The sequence below is a fragment of the Lagopus muta genome, chromosome 2 (assembly GCF_023343835.1).
Source record: "Lagopus muta isolate bLagMut1 chromosome 2, bLagMut1 primary, whole genome shotgun sequence".
Classification (NCBI taxonomy): Eukaryota; Metazoa; Chordata; class Aves; order Galliformes; family Phasianidae; genus Lagopus; species Lagopus muta.
In genome coordinates, this window is record NC_064434.1 from 65,046,167 (window position 1) to 65,067,841 (window position 21,675).

The following is a 21,675-nucleotide window of genomic DNA, read 5'->3' on the forward strand; positions in this document are numbered from 1 at the left end:
CCTGGCACACTGCATGTCGCTGGAGGGTCATGCACGGGGGCACCCGTGGGACATGAGCACAGAGCTGCTGCAAAGCGGAAGCCCTGCGGGCACATTGAGAGGGCAAGCTGCCTCGCACCATGCCCTCCTTCGATGAGGTGTTGAAGGAAGCCGGGGAATTTGGAAGATTTCAGAAAAGGGTCTTTTTCCTCCTTTGTCAGACAGGCATCACTTTTTCATTCCTATTTGCCAGCGTGGTTTTCCTTGGGCAGGTGCCGGACAACTATTGGTGCCGGATACCTGGGGCGGCTGATTTAAGTGAAAAGTGCGGCTGGACGCTGGAAGAGGAGCGAAACTTCACAGTGCTGCCCCTGCTGCTGGTGAATGGCTCCTCCGGTGGGCGCTGCGAGCGTCTGGATGTGACCTGGGATGCGGCTGCCGGCTGTGCCAGCCCCCTCAGCCACCGCCTCGATGGTAGAGTGGGCAGCCCACCACTCGCCACCTGCCAGGACTCCTGGGTGTACCAACAGCCCCACGCCTCCATTGTCAGCGAGGTAAGGAAAGGCTCTGTCCCCACCTCAGTGCTTCCCTCGCAGGGTGGGATTGCAGTAGGAGGACCTAAGGATGAGTCACTTCTTCAGGCACTGATTTTCCTTACTGGGTTGGCTTTGGTCCCACCAACAGATCAGGACAAAGAGTGAGATCAGGTGTCAGTGTCAAACTTCCAGGGAAAGGTGAGCTGAGCTGGATGGTGCCTCCTCTTACTGCTCTCTTTTACTGGAGGGATTTGATGTTAAAACAAAGTGATGCCCTTGTGGCTGGGGCTGCCTGTGACCAGGTTGGTCCAGCAACATGTGTTCTCCATGTCTCCAGTGATGAATGCTGAGCTCTGCAGGTAGCAGTGGAAACTGGCAGCTGGCTCCCTTCTGAGATCCAATGGGAATCAGCTGAGACTGTTGTGTATACTAAAGAAAAAAGCAACACATCCATGCTCAAAGCTATCATTTAGCTTCTCTTGAAATGTCAGAGTGCCACCAAGTACCTGTTACCACTGCTGGTAAGCACATGTAGGTACGGTGACATTCGTGAGGCTGTGAAAAGCCACGTGCAATGCTGTCCTAGAAAATCCTCTGTGCAGTCTGTAATAGTGAAGTAAGTGTACAGTAGACCTCTCCAACTGTGTCACCAATGCAGTGATGAAAAATTACTAGTGTGCTTCGGGAAGCTGAGCAGGAAATAATCAAGGTGCAGTGCAAAACATGGCAACATAGCTGCTGGCTGTAGTTCCTGCCTGATTCACCAGCTTTGACTGTGCTGGAGCTGTGCCCCTGAATTGCAGAGTAGGGTACAGCAAGTGAAGCCTTGAGCAAACATGAGGCAGAAAGTGGTGCCCACCTCAACCTTTCAACTTGCTACTCTCCCAGTCCAGCTGAGACACTGCTGCTCACAGTTCTCAGGGTCTTCAGAGTGAAGTTTTGTGCCCTGAACACTGGTTTTTGTGTGCCACCACCAAAATTAGGCTGCAAGTGACAGGTGGGAGCTGGTGTCTAAACCTGGTCTTGGCTGGTGGTAATAGTGACGGGAAGGTGAATGCTGCTGGGCTGTGGCAGGGAGGCTGTGCTGCTGGTGTGAGGTATGCTGCTGGTGTCAGGACAAGTGTAGGTCCTGGTGTGTCTCCTACCTGGGAAGCTGTGCTCACCAGCTACCTGGTAGCTTAAGAAAAAAAAAAAAAAAAAAAAAGGAGATTGCCCCATCAGATTTGCTGTGGCATGTGAGTTGTGCCAACAGGACTGTGTTCAGAGGTTGTTTATGGCCTTAACCCTTTTGATTTTCCAGATGCATTGAAACACTTGGCATGGCTTAGAGAAAACGAAACCAATGTCTGTGCTGCCACTGTAAATGGGAGCAAAAGGTTGAATGTTCACTGGCAAACCCTGTGCACAGCTGCCTTTCCTGTGCCTTTCCTTTCCCCGTGCACTTTCCTGCCTTTGTCCTGGGGCACTGCCAGGGCTGTGTAGAGCAGGAGGGACGCGAGTTGTTTGGGGAAGCACTCCTAATGTGCCAAGGGAACAAATTGAGAAAAACAGAAAGAAAGGGCTTGTGAGTAGCAGGGGGCAGAAATGCCTGTCCCTGCACAGGGACATCAGATCACACTAGCAGTGTCACCACAGCTCCAGGGTGGTGGGACACCTCAGTGCTTGGGCTCTTCACAGTTTTGCAACATTTGCCGGACAACTCACAGCCCATGAGGCTCAGTTTCTTCATGTAGTAAGGAAACCTGTGACATGCATATCCCAGTTTAATAGCTGCTTTGAGATCAGCTATTAAACGATCTTGATTTGAGATGATTTAAGTCCCAGTTTTAATTTAGTCTCCTTTTACTCATCTAAGGTGCTAACAAATAATGACTGAATTTAAGTAATCTGTAATCTGCTTAACCAGATCAATAAACACCTTCTCCTTTTCTCATGCATCTGCTATTAAATGCATCATTTTGTCTATGTATGTGCAGAATTTTTTTTGTTTCTTTCAATTACCTGAAGAATTCCGGTACCTTATATCTGCTCCTGTGTCTGCTGGCGAACAGAGCAGGGCTTTTGTCCTTCCACATTTGGGAAGAGCAAAATCTATTCAGAAATCATCATAGGAGCAGTGCTTAGCAAAGCCTGTCAGTATGGCTTAGTGACAGGTAAGAGAGCAATGCTAAGGGTTTTCTTTTAAAATCTTCTGATGTCCACAGGCCCTGAGAGGTGATCCACCCAGGTCATGGTGGAGTCATCCACTGGCACTGTGGTGCTTGAAGGAGACTTAAGCAAAGTGCACTCGGGATGATTTAAAGGTTTTGAGATACCAGCAAAGGCCTCACAATGTGTGAAACTTGGCTGAGATCCCTCTAGTGTGGTAGTGTCTTTGATGATGGGTCTGAGTAGATATCTGAGCCAAGTATAATCTTCTCCCATTCAACTTGATGAAGTCTTGTGCAACTCCATGTATAAACGGGAGGCATAACTGTGTGTATCATGTCATGGTTTTGGCTGGCATAGCCATAATTTTCTTTGTAGAGGTTGGTATGATGCTGTGTTTTGGATTTCTGATGAAAATAGTGATAATAATACACCAATGTTTTAGTTGTTGCTGAGCAGAGGTACACAGAGCCAAAGACTCTTTGTTTCTTTTGCTGCCCTGCCAGCGAGGAGCTGAGGGTACACAAAAAGCTGGGAAGAGACACAGCCAGATTTGGTGACCCAGGCTAACCAGAGGAATATCCTATGCTCAGCAGTAAAAGGTAAAGAAGGAGGATGTTTGGAGTGACTGGCATTTGTCTTACAGCTGCTACCTATGCTGAGTACCTATGATGAAAGCGTAATGGTTTGCAAAGTACTAAATATTTTATTCAGGCATTTTGGTGATGATGACTTCTTCAGGCATGCTCACGAATTACAGTCACACCTGTAGCTTGGATTGCCTGTCAAGGTGCATGAAAGCATGAGGAAAGTCTGGGTGCTCAGATAAACAGCTGCATCACAGCTGGTATATTTTGGGCTTATTAGCAGCCTGGGTTGGCAAAAGTTCAGCAGAAGGGACTGATCCCAATCTGTCTTGCCTGCAGCAAGTCTCCATGACACAGATGATGTTGTTTAAGGACCTGGCAGCAACTTATAGTCAAAGTGTGAGGTCTGAGGTGGACAAATGATAATTCAGATGCATCCTGTTGCACCTGCTGTGAATAAATCTTCTTACTCCTCTGCTTGCCTCAGAAAATAAGTCAGCCAACATTTGCAGAACCTGTAAGTAGGCCAGAAATGTTTGTTTCAGTTTCTGCAGTCTCTTATCTCAGGGGATAATGCAGCAGTCCAGCTCTGGCTGGAGATAGCGCAGCTGGTCTTTTTGCTCTCCCTCTCTGAAACAAGAAACAACACCCTTGAAGCACTGATCTAGTGTGATCATTGTTGCTGGCACAACAGTACATTGTCTTATTTCCACCATCACTCTGGGATTAATATCAAGCAGCAAAGGGAAGGTGGAAAAAGGCAGACGCGAGCTGAGACAGAAGTAATAGCTAAATTTCCTACAAAACTCTCCACTTTCCCTGTGTGAGAGGGGCTGGAGCTGTTCCTTGCTGTTACATCTGTGGGGCTGTGTTTCTGTTGTCTCAGGTGAGCTAGCTGGTACTGGTTGAGGGTTTGGGCCTTGGTTTGTCATATTGTTTTTTGTACAGATGCTGTTTCTTAAGAGATTATATGTTTCTCTGGCAGCAGAGTAGAGGCTGGCTCCATTTGTCCTGTTAGGTGCTCAGCTTGAAATAAGACATAGAAAATGATTGTGTTCTGTAGCACTCTTTCAGAATCTTTTACAAAAGGATTATTTCTCCCTTTCCTCTGTGTGTGTTTGCAGGGCTTTCACTGTATTAAATATGTGTTGAAGATAGCACTTTGGCTGTCCAGAGGATGTAAGAGATGAGAGAAGAACTGCCCAACAACAAATAACTCCAATTTTCCTTTTGCAAATAAGCAGTAAATTGTCTTAAACTCTTTGTTGCTGTTTAGCCATTTGTATGGATGCCACTTAGCACACATGTATAGGTTTTAACCATGCTGTTGAAACTGGGCTGATGGATTACTGTAGGTCTCTTTTATCAAATGATAGGTGAAACTCCTCATTGGAACTTTACTGTGACAGGTAAAAAAGAACTTCCAAACTCCTACACAAAAGCGCAGTGCTTTGAGGAGCTTTTAATGAAATGTTGTCATTTAAAGCAGTGCATCTCTGCAGGTAGAGGTGTGCTGAAACATTTTGGGACTTGGTGCATAAAGCCTCTTCGTATTGGAGCTGCTGAGTCACAGCCTGAACCACTGATTGAGCACCTGGGGAAATGACCCGGTCAGTCCTGGGAGAACAGGTGAAGGCAATTCAGCAGTGTGACCAGAAGGGGTGAAGCCCGGCTGCACCTCCTTAGACCTCATTTAAGGGCTGACTGCTCCTGGGGAAGGTGCTTTTTCTGGAGATCCCTTCTTGATGAAGCTTTCTCCTCCAAACTTGAAATCTTGTGATACAGGTGAGCAATCTTCATCCCTTCCTTCATAGCAACTTTCTATTGTGCTGGTCCTTCTGTTGTTGCACCTCTGTTGTAACACCTTTCCCATCATATTGATCTGTCCAATTGTTACATCTCTCAAATACAAGGAATTACAAGTCTGCTGTTAGCCTTTGTGTCCAGCTGAAATGGAAAAAGCTTGTCTCTTGCCAAGCCTACGAGGAAATAAGAGGTTGCCACAAATTATGTTTTGTGATTCTAAGTCAAATAGGAGTGTTTATTCTGTTCTCATCTCAGCCAGTTCCCACTCCTTTTATGAGAACTTATTCTCTGATGAACTGCAGAGGTCCAGTGCAAAACCTCTTCCTTATCACAAAATGATCTAGCCAAGGTAGTTTGATGCTACTTTGGAGATCAGTGAAAAAGTGTACCAGTATTTCTCCTTCGGTCACACCAAGGGGCGATTCTGCCTTGCGATTTCATGTTAATGTTCTGGATGTTCCAGTTCTTAATGACTGGAAAGACATCCATCACTGGGATGTTCTTCTAAGCTGGACTTAGAACATCCACCTGCCTGTACTGCTAGGCCATCAGGGTAGGAGGGACTGATTTCCCCACTCTAAGGATACTATGGAGGGGGATATCCTGAAGAAGATAGTTCCTATTGCTTGTCTCACCCTCAAATGCTGAAGGAGGACTGAACACAGCCCTGCTCACTCTGATGTCTCCCAAAAGTTTCTCTAGGATATTGTCCCAAATTTTGCAGCAGATGAGACATGCTGGTGCAGCCGTGGAGTAGCACTTCTGAAAGGAAACCCCACATGGATCCTAGTTTGCTGAGGTCTGTATGGCACTCAGCAATGAGCCATCACTCTCGCATCTCTTCTGCAGATGTGAGCTATAGCTCTTCTTCCCTGGGAGTCCTAAACTTGAAAGTTCAGGAAAACAAAACATTAAAAAAAAAAGCAACCAGTCAGCTGTGGTCTAGACAGATTGAGCTCTGGAGTTTTTGATTCTCAACATTACCAGTTTTCAAAAACATGCTAGATCACAGGAGGGGGTAGTTAGGATTTTTTTGTTTTGCTGTGAAAAGAATGTGTACTGTCAATGAATGGGCTCTCCACTGATTTCGTTATAAGGATTCCTTCATGTCACCAGATGTACTTATGCAATTGCTCCTGGTTGGCAGATTCCTCAGTGTGAACCCTACCTGCCTGTGCATAGGCACAGCCTATGTGATGATGGCACAAACATCAGCTAGTGCCTGGAGGGGCACATGTCCTATCCTGGAGCAGAGAGGAGGCACCACTCCTTTCCTTTTTTTTTTTGAAGGCTGCTAGACAGGTACATGGAGACGTTTTAGCAGGGAGGTGTCATACAGGAGTACTACTGGCTGAATGAAGTCACTGAAATCCTGGGTATATAGATGCAAATACTTTTCCAGTGATAAATAGGGGAATAACTATTAGGTAGAACTAAATGTCCGAAGGCAATTAAGTAAAAAGAAGACTTCCAGAGGACATGCTATTCTCTTGTAACTGTTAAATTCTCCTTTAAAGATAGTTTGCAGATGAAAAGGAAGACATTTACAGGATAATAACTTAATTGCTAACTGCTAGGTCAAGCAAAAAGAAAAGCTTCAAGAGTGCTTATCTGTACCAGAAGTTATGTAAATACATTAAAAATGAACAGGGCATGGGACTAATTCAGGTGTCTTCACTAATTTCTTCAGAAAGAACACAGTTTCCTAGAAGTTTTGTTTTCCTGTTTACAAGAATATTTAAAATATTTGACTATATTATTAGCCAGAGCTAGTTTCATCTGTGTTCTGTCATCTGAGAGTGATATTGAGATGAAAGGCTGTTCTCCAGTAAATACATTTTTCTCTGAATGTTTCTGCATGTGTTCTCCCACTCTTTTTAACTGCTTATTCACACTGCCTGTTTATAGCAAAGAGAGATCAAATTAAAGATTAAATATATATTATTTGCAAAAGTATATATCAAAAATACATGCTTCTAGAACCGGGGCCTGGGTAGGGCATGGTGCTGCTCCACATGGCCACCCAAGGGCCCATTGCTGCCATGGGCCTCGCAGGTTTTTTACTTTGGGCAAGGTGATGGTGCTTGGTGGCTAGTTCACAGCTGGCATGTTGGAGCTCACTCTTCCCTGACTGTGGTGCTCCTAAGTTACCTTTGCATCTTTGGAAATTTCTCTCTGCACTTCGAAGGTTGGCATGGCCTTCCTAGGATCACAGCTCTGTAATGTATCAAGGAGTGTGGTGGGGGCACTTTGGGAAGGAAATGACTGAAACAGGAGTGAGGGGGGTCACCTCACTAGCGCGTTGTCATCTCAGGCACCTTGCTGAGCTACCTGTGCATGGTCAAGGGCAGGAGGCAGGCAGCCCCAAAGGCAAGTACCCTGGCTCTTAACTATGGACACCTCCCCTGGGATGGGTTGCATCCGCTCTGACAGTGCCCTGATGACTGATTCAGACAGCCAGCTTGCTACACTGGGGTGAGACAATCTTACTGTAAAGAGTGGGGATTTTGGTACCAAATGTCAACAAAGAGGTCATGTTTGCTTTCAGAGAACAGTTCTTCAGCCAGAGCTCCATGTGTGTCAGTAGCTGTACAATTGTAAACAGGTTTGAGGTCAATTATTCGCCCCTTCCTGGGAGAACTGGTATGTCAGCTAGGGAAAACAGTAATACCAATACAGCTTTTAAGTGTAGAAATCTTGGGCTTGGTCTCTGAAATCAACAACTGAATTCAAGGGAGAACTATTTTCTTAATGGATTTTGATGTCTGTGTAAGCATAATTTCATTCTGACATTGCTTTGACAGTTTTATTATGTGCATCTTTTAATTTTTTTTTCTCACACTGATTTTATGGGTGTTTCTGGCAGGGCAATAATGCTCTCAGTTTGTTTGCTATTCTTGTGTTCCCTATTTTCCCTATTCTCGCTTTGGCTGTTCTGGCTTATAAGGGGAATCCTCTCTCATGACCATCTTCTGAAGGAATAAGTATCAGAGGACTTTTTGATCTCTAACTCAGGCAATTCTGTGAGGGGCTCTTAAATCTCATCCTGAATTAACCTCTCTCTGCTAATCTATCAGCCTGATATTTCCTTCCAAGGTCTGAATCAGAAGGAGCTGAGCTGTTTGTGTGGTGGTAAGTATTCTTAACCCCTCACAGGAGAGACTATTCACTCTGCAGGCCATGAAGTCAACTTATCTGTTATTCCTGGGGACTGCTGGCAGAGCAGTGTGAGGACTTTGCCTTTCTTGGAGAATGACATATTCAGACTGACTCCACAGGCATTTGCTGGAAGGAGAATAAAGTGGTGTGAAGGCTCATGTGAAGTCACGTTGAGAGCTGGGGCACAGATGCAGGCTGAAGCTGGCTTTCTGCTTTGGGGTCCTGTGAGAGAGATTGCTGCATTGTACAAAAGCTCAGCTGAGCAGCAGCGTTCAGCTCCAGCCTAAACATACTGCCTATGCCTGAAGGCTCAGCTGGCCAGAGGAACCTTACCAAAGGACCTGCTGACCAGGTGTTGTGGTTTAACCCAGCAGATGGCTGTACACTACATAGCCCTTTTGCTCACTCCTACTCTTCCCTGTGAGATGGGGGAGAAAATTGGGGGGGAAAAAGAAGTAGACTCATGGGTTGAGATAAAACTGTTTACTAAGATAGAGAAAAGAGAAAGAGTTATACTTTATTATATATATATATATATATATATATATATATATATATATATATATATATATGTGAATGTATGTAACAAGTGATGCACCATCAAAACCAACTGATTCCTGCATGTAAGTGAAACTCCAGTTCCAGAGATCTCCTTCCTCATCTTCTCACCTTTGTCCTTCCTGCTTATGTTGTTTCTGTACTGCTATGCTCTGGGGATGATGATAGTCTACCTAGGATGTTTACACTTCTTTCTTGTTCCCACAGTATAACCTTGTGTGTGGCCATGCCTGGATGTTGGATCTCTCACAGGCTATCCTCAACTTGGGCTTTCTGGCTGGTGCCTTTACCCTTGGCTATGCAGCAGACAGGTAAAGTGTTAGCACTGCTGTCCTTCTATTTGTTTGGAGATGAAATAAGCTGTAGTGACTGCAGTAAGCACACATGACCAGTTTGGAAGTTTAGTGAACTTCGGGTAAACAGCTTCAGTCTGGATTAACCAAACCTTGACTTCTTTTTTGGGGAGGAATCTTCAGGCAGTGACATTTCCTGATCATACTTGGACTTTAAAACCAAAATATTGGTTTCCAATGTTTTCTGTACACATCTGGACCCAGGAAGGGTAGAAGGATACAGAATGAAAAGGATGTATTCATAAGAGCTTTCTGGGCTAGTGATTACTGGAAAATATGTAAGGGAACCATTGAGGAAAGCAGCTACTTGAGGAGAAGAGGAGTGAGCACAGTAGGGTAACTGTTCACATGCTGGACTCACATGTAGATCATCAAGATCGTAACTCTGTACTGTTTTTAACTGTGCTAGGGCTGGATGAATGTCATAGAAAAGATGTGGCTGACAATCAGGCTTGGGCAGCAGCCCACTCTAGAGCAGGGAGCCCCCGCTATTGCTACCTATTTTTTTCTTAAAGTGGAAGAAGGAGCCTGGCTTCTGCTTTGTGTTGGTAATTACTCATTGATAGGCAACCTATGCTTTGTCTATGAGCACCCCTGTTCACTATTATCAGTTATCAAAGAAAAATAAAGGCAGAAATAAAGTATTTTATGAAGAAATATGCTCTGCCAGTGAAGTGGACAGCAAGCAGAAACACTTACAGAACTAACCGGAATGTAAACTCAGAAACCAAACTTTAACCTAGTGAACAAGAGTACTTTTAAGAAAAACTTGATCTTTTCAAGGGATATGGTACTAAAGAATATAGAAAAGAGGAAGAGATGTAATGGCACGGGCAATTTGGGGTATGTTTGTTTGGTGTTTGGTTGTGCAGTTGTAATACTAGTACCTTAAGACTATATGAGAGATACTGCAGCTAATTATTACATTATGTCCAGGAGTACCCATGTATTAATCGTAATGTAACTATGATTGCTATGCCTTGATGGAGGCACTGCAGGAATGTGCTTTACCCAAGGCATTAGACTTGTCTTTTTGAAAAAGAAGAACTTAGACTGAGAAGAACTGACTGAAATGAAAATAACTTCCTATCCTGATTATTGTCCCATGGCAATTCTTTCCAAGAAATCTTTTGAACAAAATGAACAAATATACTAATCCTTTCTGGTAATATAAACAACTGTATCAGCTTTCAGTTTCTTTTTAAAACCATAGCGTTAACAACACCAGAAAAGATAGAAATGGAAATTCTTGTTGTGTTCCAAGGACGTGATTGCTATTAAAATTATAGGGAGGTTTTATTGTGTTTTTCTTTTGCTTCTTTTCCCTTTTTTCTTCTGGAATTGTGGCTTACCTTCAGCACACCCATTAATAATGGCACTTTGTTTGCTGGAAAATGAGAGTCATGAAAAAGTTAGGCAGACTTGAGAACCAAGTGGTCTTAAACCTGAAAAAACAAACAAACAAAAAAAAGCAACACTGGAAAATCAGATAAGGTGATTAAGGAAGCAATGGCTTTTTTTCACAGAGCTGGCTACAATTACAACTAAGAGATTAATCTGTGTAAACAGAATTCCCTCCCCCCTCCACACACACGCACAAATTTTTCCCTTATTTCAACTAAATCAAAACTACAAACTGTGACTTAGGGGCCATAGTTTAGCTACAATATGATCAGCAGTTGTCTAAAATAAAAGAGAATTTGATGAGAACATCTCCAGTTTTAAAATTCAGTGATAACTACTATGGAGAAAAGAGGGCCAAGACTGCAAAGTTTCAGGCAGCTTCCATTTGGAACAAGGCACGTCTCAAAAATGCACCTTTGAATTTAACATTCAAATGAGATGGTACACTCTATTGACTATCATGATTTTTATTTTCTTTTTTCAACAGATATGGCAGAATCCTCATCTACCTGCTCTCCTGCCTTGGGGTTGGGATATGTGGTATTATAGTGGCTTTTGCACCAAACTTTAGTCTATTTTTGATCTTCCGTTTTCTCCAAGGTGTCTTTGGGAAGGGAACCTGGATGACATGCTATGTGATTGGTGAGAACTGTTATCTTCCATTTTTCTTTTTCAGACTCAGAAAAGTGAGGGAATGAGGAATGGAGGACAAGGAGTCTGGTTATCCCTGCTCTTGATAATAATTTTTCCTTGATCAAAAGGGGTGACAAATAGCCCAAGTCCATTCTATTTAATGCATTTATCCTCAGTGACAAGGTGGATGCATGCAAACTGTAACTTGGTATGATCCTGGGCTGGGCTCGTGTTGGAACTAATGGCTGTTTCCCCAGATATATAGTCTGCATGCAAAACATGCCAGGAACCCTTATAGAAGCTTACAAAGTAGCTTATAGAAGCTCTACAAAATAGTTTCCTTACCTGACAATGTGTGCTCACTTACTGGTATGATTGCAAGTGCAAACTTGTTTCAATACTGAGTACAGATATGAGATGGGTATGAGCAGCAGCATACATGCTTACTTGACCTCATGAGATCTCATGGAGAAGAGCAAGGAAGAAATAATGCGTAAGGGCAGCCTAGAAAGTGACGTCCTTCAGAACTGTTCTGATTCTCCTTTCATATGTGTCACCACACTATTTGTGTGTAGCAAGTCATAGGTAATTCAGAAGCAATGCAGCTTTTCCTGTTGACAGGAATACTGTCTGACATATGGGCTTGCACATGTTTCATAAACACACATTCACAAAATAAAAAGTCCAGCAAAGGATTAAAAAAAAGGCTGTTTGTTTTAGTAAATAAAGCAAACTGTAGACCATATCTTAGCCCTCAGAGAAATCAGTGTGGTGGAGCTAAACTCTCTTCCCCGTGGAAGTTTTGTCCATATTGACTGTAAGTGCAGCCCCTGCCTGAATGATCCTTTGATATGGAGCATGAGCCAAAATTATGTGAGGGAGAATGCAAACAACTGCTACTAATTGTGATGCAGTCTCAAGACCTTGGTCTGTCCCTGTTTAATTTGTTAGTAAATGTGCAGTCAGAAACCTCTGGCCAAAGAATGGTGGATAAGTTAATGGGGTGGTACCAGTACCACTCATGTTTGGACATACCTGGTGACAGTTTATACAGCTGAAGGAAAAATGTTGGGCTAGCTAGACAGACTGACCTGAACTGATACAGTACCATTCTTCCTTATGCTCCACTGCTGACATTTTTCTTTTGAGCTAGGTTTGTTTCTGTTTTGTTCATTTTGGCTTTCTATCTGCTCAGTGACAGAGATTGTTGGTTCTGATCAGCGGATCGTTGGGATTGTGATACAGATATTCTTCACCTTGGGAATTATGATTCTCCCTGGAATTGCCTACTTGGTTCCCACCTGGCAAGGGATCCAGCTGGCCATTTCACTGCCCAACTTCCTTTTCCTACTCTACTACTGGTAACATTGCAGTCATTGATCTTGTTGCTATTGCTATTAGAACACCTTGAGACCACCGCAGCGGCTCAAAATCTCGAGTGTGCAAGATGTAAATTAGGAAGGAGATCTTGCATGTATATACATGTACTCACATGTACATACTAAGCCATATATCCTTTTCCTGCATGTTGTACTGTTTCTTCAAAAGTTTTCTGTCATTACCATGGCACTTTTAGACTGTGATTAATCTTAACTGCAAGCAAGCAGAAACTGAAACACTAATCTATGGTCTTGTGTTGGGCACAGTTTATAAAATATGTATGAATATAGCTAGAAGCTTGCTGGTCTGCCTGTTCTTGAAAGTACACGTGGTTAATGTTGACTTTCAGTGTACCTTGCTGTTCTACCAACAACCTGTTGGTTTGTTGGTTACTGTGCTTGATGTACAAGGTGCAGATAAGTTAGATTTCTTACTTTTGAACTTTGCTAAGCATTGACATGGTCTGTTTCCTCCCTTCTTCCCCTCAAGGATGACATATTGTGTGAGAGACTGAGGAGTTTTCTCTTCTGAAGATTGAAAAATCAGTGTATAAAAGGGTATAAAAGCAGGCAAAAGTCAAAGGACTTTTCTTTACTTAAGATTTTAACAGGCAAAACCCCTGTTAATGACTTCTCTGTTTTTACAGGGTTGTTCCTGAATCTCCACGTTGGCTTTTGACACGCAAAAAGGGAGAGAAAGCATTAAAAATCATGCACGACATTGCAAAACACAATGGAAAATATCTCTCACCGCATTACTCTGAGGTACTGTCATCTGTCTGAGCTAGATTTTTTTTTTCTAAGATTTTTTTTAATCTTTTGAAAGTTCAATGTGATTTGTATGGTGGGCAACACTCGAAGCATCACACCAGAACAAGATTTTAGTCTCCATACTTGGGTTGTTAAGTGCAGGAGTGTTGGAAAGTGCTACTGGCTAGAAAGACAAGGGCTGAAAAAAAGTTTGAAAAACAATGAATGAAGTCTCTCATTTGAAACATGCCTACTTCAAAAACCTGCAGATTACTAGCCTAAACACTGGCTGTATGCTAACAGTATTTCAGAAATTTTCTTACTGAAAAGAAACTACTTACAGAAAATGCCCATCCATGAGCATAGAGTAGCATCCATAATGCCTACGCATTCATTCTTACATGTATGCAAAATTATCATGTGTAAGTTTTAACTAGAGTTTCCCTGAGACTAAGGGCAAAGACATTAGGATGGTAGTGTTTAGAGAGGACTAGTTTGTCCTGTCCTCTCAGAAAGGGTTATAATCTGTGCTTTGTAGTTGGCATCCTGGGTTCTGACAGGTTGGTATCTCACGAAGTTATTTCCCGTTGCTTTCCTTTAGAAAGGGAGGAACTGAGATTTATCTGAGCTTTAAAAAAAAAAAAAAAAAAGTGGAAACACTTCACAAAAATCCTAGAATAGAATGTTCTGGATGAACCCCAAGCAAGTTTAATACTTTCTTCCTTAAGCACCAGACATGTCTTTCAAATGCACAGGATTTTATTTATCTGCTAAGAAGTGTGCTCCGTAAATCGGTCACTCAGCTGAAGCTGTTCTGCTAATGCAAGAGCATTCCTGCCCCCATAACTACAGACTTTGCAAGAAGCATACTAGAAGTCTGCAAATATGGAAGTATTATAGAAATGCCAGTTGGTTTGTACTTTATATTCCATTGTATTTCCACTTCATTAAGTGTCTGTTAATGACAGCTCAGGCAAATTAATCTTAACACGGCAGGCTTTGTAGAGAAGCAGGGCTGTGACCTATGCTGTGCCTCTTGAGATATGTCTCTAGACTAATGATTTTCTAAAGTCAAAACTAGACATACTATCAGGGATTAGTGTGCTGAACCACACATTTCCACAGCCAGATGCTTTATTTATAAGCAACTTAAGTACCATAATGTTGCTGTAATTAAGTTTTTGTATGTTACATTGTTCAGGGGAGCAGTAATGATTGGGGGGGGAGGGGGAGGAGGGTGGAGTTTTTCAGGGAAAAAGTTATACTTCTGTGGCCAAGAAATTGAATATACAGAATAAAACTGTTGTATGTTAGTGAAGCAATGTGATTGAGGGAGATTTGAGGAGAAGTAATAGCTTAGGCCAGCGATTAGTGAGCCAAGTCACCAGTGAAAGCAAAAGCATGAATGTAATACCAGCCAAGATCAGGAAATCACCCTAAGCTGTCCTACAAAGCAAAATGAGCTGTGCTGAATTAGCCTTTGGTACAACAAAAGTGCAGGTTGAAACCAGTGAGAGATAAGTAAACTGAAAAGGGCTAACTAATGAGAAAGAAATGGGTAACTCTGCTCATTGTGCTTTGCTGGGGCAGATATCCCAGTGAGGTTCACCTGTCCAGGTCAGCATTACCCAGTGCTGAGCGTGGCCAATGATGGGAAAAGCTTTGCTGCTGCAACTCTCCCTCTGCATGCAGCTCCTGCACCCTCTTCCTCCTTCCCCTCTCTGGACATATCAGCATATTCAAAGTGTCACATCAGAATGCAGACGTCTTTCCTACTTTTTCTATAAGTCATATTTAATTTCTTTCAGAAGTGTTCCACCTCATGACCCTGAGGCACTCATAGCTGCAGCAAATTATCCCAGCTTCAAGCTGAATCTGTTCCTGGGACCTTTTCAGTATGCAATGTGTCCTCTTTGTTGCTGTGCCCAGAGGAGAGACAGTGTCTCCAGGAAGCACGTTAGCAGAGAAGTGAGTGCATTTCTCACATTAACTCGCATCAGAGTTCTCATTCACATTGCAGCTCCAGAATTTCAGGTAGAGAAGTGCAGGTGTGGAGAGATGGGGGTGAGAAGCATTATCTTTCATCATATTTTAGCTAAGATTATCCTGTCCCTATACAGCAGTTTCATTGCCTGCATCCCTTGTATGGCTCTGGATGCATCAGCCTTGTGTTTTTACTGGCACACAGAGAACACAGATGACCTTTGTATAAAAACAGATAAACATTACTTTCTATTGCTCTTTGAGTTATGACATTGGCACAGTTCAGCTCTGTACAGAACTCATTAACTTTGTTGAATATTACAAGCAACTGGGAAAAAGGACTTATAATTATCTTACTATTTATTTTTCATGCTAATTGTTTCATACTTGATCTCTATCCAAAAGGAGAATGAGCCATGACTAGTTGAGTAAGAACTGCTTCTTGAGAGAGTCATGGATCAAAATACTCTCTCCCTTTACACACAGACATTTCCAGTATATACATTAGCTTACATGTGTCTCATACATGTGCACACATTGTTCTGCAGAGTTAAGTATGTGCAGACTTATATGTCTCTGCTATGAGTAGCCTTTGATACTTGTTGCTGAAAAACTGAGATGTAATTCGATGGGACATAAACATGTCATGGAAGTTAATTATAAAACTTCCCACAGAGTCTTCGCATTGTGTATCTTTGGAAACGTGGGCTCTTGTCTTTGAATTCCTGGCTGCACTGATGTGAATAGCAAAGCTCTCCATGACTTCAAGGGAGAAGAAGAGAATTTTCTTCCTGACAAATTGTTGACTCTTCAGTGTTTTATTTCTTCATCTATACAGAATGCTCAGTTATGCTTGGGGTTATTATGACTTTATTGAGTCATTAAAATGTATGGTAGCAGCCATGCTGGATTTATCTTCCATCCTTTGGAGGACTAAAACCATATTTGCACAAAGGCACAGCTGATGGCTGGCAGCCTGCTCTTATAAATCAGTCATGTCAGATTTGTAACCATATTATGAGCAAGTCTGAGAGCAGTGCAGGAACCCAGCAACCTCAGCCTGCCCTACAAAATGCTCTGGAATGCAGCAGAAGTGGCAGCGCTTTGAAGAAAACTCAGGGCACTGGCTGCAGAAGAAAAGCAAGAGGGAGCAGAAAGGAAGCTCAAACAACTGTGGCATTTCTCTCTCTACTTAAAAAGTTTTGTGACTCAGTTATGAAAAGTTGTGCTTAAATATGACTGTATAAATCTCACTGGAAACATTTGTGCTGCTTTGTGGTCTGAACAACAAATGCAGAGCAACAGCCATGGGCACAGCCCTGGCTGAGCAGAGGAGGTGTTTGGACAGTGCTTTGGCCTTTTCCTGTTGCCTCTTCATGAATGCATGTGGTCCTATGTACTTCTCTGTCTCACCCTATCTCCCTGCAGGCCAGGGTTGCCTTTCTGGGGGCCACAGCAGCCAGGCTGCCTGAAGTCCCTCTCAAAATGTACAGCAGGTTTAACTCCATGTTTCCCTCAGCTTTTCTGTGAGATGATGGAAGTTCCAACTGTGGTTGCCAGTCCTTAGGCAGATCCATGTTGGTCTCTGCTTAAAACCTCCTGTATGTTCCCTTCCTCACCTGCAAAAAGAACATAAGAATCAAAGGTCTGCCTGTTGGCTCAGACACCAGCATGTGTCTTAATGTTATGTCTGTAAATATCAGTAGTGAATGCTTAGGGAACAAAATAAGAGCAGTGTCTCGGGCAGGAGTAGCCTGATCCTTCCCATGATATGTTCCTCAACCTCTGGTCCCTGGCAGGCTTAGGAAACTCCTGGCCAGGTTCTCCTTCTGATTTGCCACGTTTGAAAACTGGTGGCCAAGTCTGCCTCTGTGGATGTGCTTAATAATCCCTTTTTGTCCCTGCTAGTGTTCTGGCTCCACGAAACTCTATGGCAATGCGCTCCAAAGTATAACCATGATATAATCAACCAGCCCTTTTCTGTTATTGTTAAACCTTCCAGCTAATTACTTCATCATCTGCCTCATTATAATTGTGCTAGAGGAAGTGTGAGTAGACTTAACCTCTGAGGCACATTAATCCATATGTCACAGGATTTTTTTGTTGTTTCAGGGTAAAAGCCTTGATCAGCATAGTGCTTTGTACTTGAAGTGCCTCTGAATTTCACCAGTTACATTTTGCAACCCCTTCACAGATCTGTTTTTTCTCGCACTTCCTGCTGCCCATCTGTGTCACCAGTGACCATCCCACAACTCATTGCTTTGCTTGTCCTGTGGCTTTCTCTGCTTGGAATGACCATCGTGTGGACAAAGCTATTCGTTGTCTTTCAAGGGATTCTAAGTCAATCTCTTTCAGTTTGCTATGAGGAAATCATTTTTCCACTCTCAGGTCAAGATTTGAGATTTTTTTTTTTCCAATTTTTCCTCTGTTGTTGCTAAGGAAAACCAGCAGCTGAATTCAGTTATAATCTATTTCTAATAACTACATACTGCTCCAGAGTGCTAGAAGCAGCAAACCAGGCTGTCAGTGTGCTTTCTCACTTAACTGAAATACTGCTGAGCACTGCATTTACTGATACTGTGCTGTCAGATGTCTGACAGCTGATTCTGCTGTTTGCCTTTCTCCTCAGATCACTGTTAGCAATGTGGAGGTCACCAATCCCTCTTTTCTTGATCTGGTGAGGACTCCTCAGATGAGGAGGAACACACTCATCCTGATGTACGCCTGGTAAGTGGCCATAATCAGTGCTGCTTGTTACACGGGTGGGACATTATCAAGAATAATCCATTGCTGACTTCTAGGGCATTTCCAGCCATTTGCCTCACAGCACTATTTTGTCTTCGGTGTTTAGGTTCACAAGTGCCCTGATCTACCAAGGGCTTGTCATGCGCCTAGGAATTGTTGGAGGAAACCTCTACCTGGACTTCTTCATCTCAGGAGCTGTTGAATTGCCTGCTGCTCTCCTAATTTTAATCACAATTGATCGCATTGGCCGGCGCCTTCCCTTCGCAATAGGCAACATTGTGGCAGGAATTGCATGCCTTCTTACTGCCTTCTTGCCAGAAGGTAATTTCCAGTTCTTCACTACCTTGGCTTATTTAGGTCAGTGGCTTTTCTCTCTGACTCCCCTTCAACAAGGGCATGTAGACAAAAGTAAAAGGGGTCTAGTGATGCAGGCAGAATTAAGAGTCATGAAACAACACAATTTATTTGCTCGTAGGCTGTCCTGAGATATGGTACAGCTATATCTTTAATAAACAGCGAACAACAGATGGGTGTGATCTTGGAAAATGTGTATAAAGGCCCTGTACAATTTTGAAGGCACGTGCAAAGGAAGAACACACAAACAGGAAGGGAAAATGCAGTCACTGACTTGGAAGTCTCTTGATGGAAGAAATCAGTGGTCTAGCTTAAGACACTGTTTGGAGTCCTCTCATTACAAAATAAAACTATACCTGGGAAAATATTATGGCCCTAACCTCTTGAGATCTTCCTCTGGTGTCAGGGCTGTCCTGGTTTTATCAGACTGTTACAGTGGCTCAGTGGTGCCAGGTTATTGTGTGCTCTGTCCACTCTCATTCATGCTCTCCCTTTCATCCTCATCCAAGGAAGTAGGGGATGTGGCACACAGCAGGAGTCTGGGCAATGCTGAGGGGGTAGAGGAATGGTATGAGTTTCAATTAAGTAATTCTTGTCTGATTTCAAGGGCATGTAAAGGGTCTGATATCACTTGAAGGCTTCCCAGCACTCCTTCGTTTTCTTTAAATTGTTTTCCCTCCTGTATAGCTGTTATATTGTACCTTCAAGTGCATATCCACAGAGGGACATTTGGAGATGCTGTGTACTGAGTGTTACCACATCAGCGTGCTTTGCCTCAGAACAGCAAGGAACTGGCAACCAAACAGGCATTAGAGAGGCTCATTCTTCCCAAAGATGTTCCTGTCAGAACAAGCGGCAGTTTCTGCTAACCAAGAGGTTTTAATCACAGACTTTATCAAGGGACAATAGTTTTCTTCAGAAGAGCATGAGGAACCATTTCAAGGGTGTAATGTGTTGACGTAAGCAGGCAGATTTGCAATGAGTGCAAAATGAAATCCTTCAGAGAGGACTGTTTGCTCATCTCTCTCTGAGTTAAGCTCCCTGCAAAGCAGTTCCTCCAAAAGTACTTATTAGTGCATGTTTGAGGACCACTGAAGTCTTTGAATGCTGGGTCTGCTCTCCTGAGGGATTTTGTCCACCATGACTCAGGTTTCTGCTGCTGGAAAATCCCCTGTGTGTAGCCAACATGCTGTGCTTGGCTACTGGCCAGTTCTCTGCTGTGGAGCACTGACATTAGGGCACAGAGAGCCCAATCCTGGTGGCTAAGGTACTCACAGATAGGACATCTGAGGTCCCAGTACTGCTTCAAGTAAAATGTTTGCACAGATGGGAAAAGCTGCACCAGCTGTTTGTGAAAGCCTAGTCATGTTGGGGTGGTCACACAGGTCAGAACCTCTGGCTCAGGGAGGAGCTACACTTCTCCCAAGGGGTCCCTATGGACTGAAGGGGAACCAGGCTGAGAATGTGGGTTTGTTTTGTTATTTCCAACCTTTGCTTTTCTGGCAAGTGTTTGAAAACAGAGCTTTGCAGGGCAAAGGCAGTTTCACAGTGTAAGATGAAATTTGTTGGGGGTCTTGTTTGATTATTTTGGAATGGAAAAACCTCTAAGTATCCATTTGCTGGTTCTGAAAGAACTGAAATATTTTCTTGTTCCTCCTATTGGAGTTCTGAGAAAATACAATCTCTGCCAGAGCCCTCTCCAGAAGCAGAGCTCCCCTTCATGCCAGGTTCAGGGTTACTGTTTTACTATCCTCCCAGTCTGCTCACTCATGGTGTGTCCACACAGGAGACCATCCTCCTCCAAGGACATTGAGGTGCTCCACATTATGTTCTAGGTGCCTCTCCATCAGAGGCTGTTGGCTTTCCAGATGGAGCTGGAGGACTGCTGAGGGGTTTCACATGAGTCGGGATGGCTTTGCCCTGCGGCGTGGATGTGGCCATCATGCTCTTTGTACCTGGCTCCCTGTTAAGAGGCAGTGGCCAGAGCCTGAGCAGAGAGAGCCTGCTCGAGTGGCTTGGGGCTGGTTGTGACAGATACAATGCCAAGTGCCAGAGCAGGAGGATGCCTGAGAGCATCAGTGTTAGGAGTGTATCCAATGTGCAATAGATAAAAAAAATTATGAATTGTAGTTAGCCTACTCTAAGGAGAATGATATGCTCTCCTGATTTAATTAGTTGGAAGTTATTTCTGTTTCCGCACAGCAGCATCTCATGATGCTGGAAAGCAGTGAACACCAATATAGGCTGATATCTGCAGCAGTTTAACTTTCAGTCTGGCATGTACTGATTCAGCGTTGCTGTGTCACAGCTTTTACTTACAGGGCTTGGAGCTTTTAGGAGCATGAGAATAGAAATAGCATGTCTGAGTGAGACCTGAGTCCCACCTAAGTCCTGACAAGGAATAACTTGGGCAGACAGGCAGTGAGGATGCGTTCTGCTCCTGCCTGTCACACAGTCATGACTATAGAGGCTGATTTGGACAGGGGTAGGAACAGCTTTCCAAAATGCTTTTTTCTTGTAAATCCCCAGCTGAGTAGTTGACTCTCCAGTCCCTTTTTCAAGCTTGGTAAGCTGCTGCTGTGATTTCACATGGCAGGAGTTTTTCTGTCTGTGAGGAAGAATAGGAGCATTGCCAATGACTACTAGTGAGCTCATAGCACCCAGAAGCAGCTGTAGCAACCAGAGTCTGCTCAGTAGATCCCACCTCAGCCTAATTGGGAAAATCCTTTGCTGTGCTGCAGTCAGTGCACATATCAAGGTGAAATCCCTGCTGACAGCATTCTGCTGATGCAGTAAAGTCTCCCTCACCAGGGTTTCTTTCTGAATGGACAGATATTCCATGGTTCAAAACCACAGTGGCCACACTGGGAAGGCTGGGCATCACAATCGCTTTTGAAATCGTGTACCTTGTGAATTCTGAGTTGTACCCAACAACACTAAGGTAAGGCAAAACTTTTTTGCTCTGCTTTTCACCATTCCCTATTTCACTGATTTTTAGTACAACTCATTTTTATCCAGAGTTTCCTAACTGAATACCATGCTTCAAGGTAGGTGGCAAATACTGATGAGATAATTTTGGAGTTAACTGTATTGGATCATCTGCTTGCTAGCATCTGTTAAATATCTGGCATTGCTTTTCTTTTGCAGAAACTTTGGTGTCTCCCTGTGCTCAAGTTTGTGTGACCTAGGTGGGATCATAGCCCCATTTCTGCTTTTCCGATTAGCAGCCATTTGGTTGGAGCTACCTCTGATTATTTTCAGTAAGAATTGATTTTAAATAGACTTTTGGTTGATATATTCT

General features: G+C 43.3%; 1 protein-coding gene across 1 annotated transcript in view; it reads left to right on the top strand.

The window, feature by feature from the left end:
- SLC22A3 (solute carrier family 22 member 3) overlaps positions 1-21,675 on the top strand; it is a 27,206-nt gene continuing 5,531 nt past the window's right edge. Inside the window, exons 1-9 of the mRNA XM_048937780.1 lie at positions 1-533; positions 8,981-9,084; positions 11,018-11,172; positions 12,359-12,524; positions 13,190-13,307; positions 17,905-18,002; positions 18,127-18,341; positions 21,207-21,315; positions 21,522-21,634. Coding sequence (XP_048793737.1) covers positions 120-533; positions 8,981-9,084; positions 11,018-11,172; positions 12,359-12,524; positions 13,190-13,307; positions 17,905-18,002; positions 18,127-18,341; positions 21,207-21,315; positions 21,522-21,634 — 1,492 coding nt within the window. The 5' untranslated portion in view covers positions 1-119. The remainder of the gene's footprint in view (positions 534-8,980; positions 9,085-11,017; positions 11,173-12,358; positions 12,525-13,189; positions 13,308-17,904; positions 18,003-18,126; positions 18,342-21,206; positions 21,316-21,521; positions 21,635-21,675) is intronic.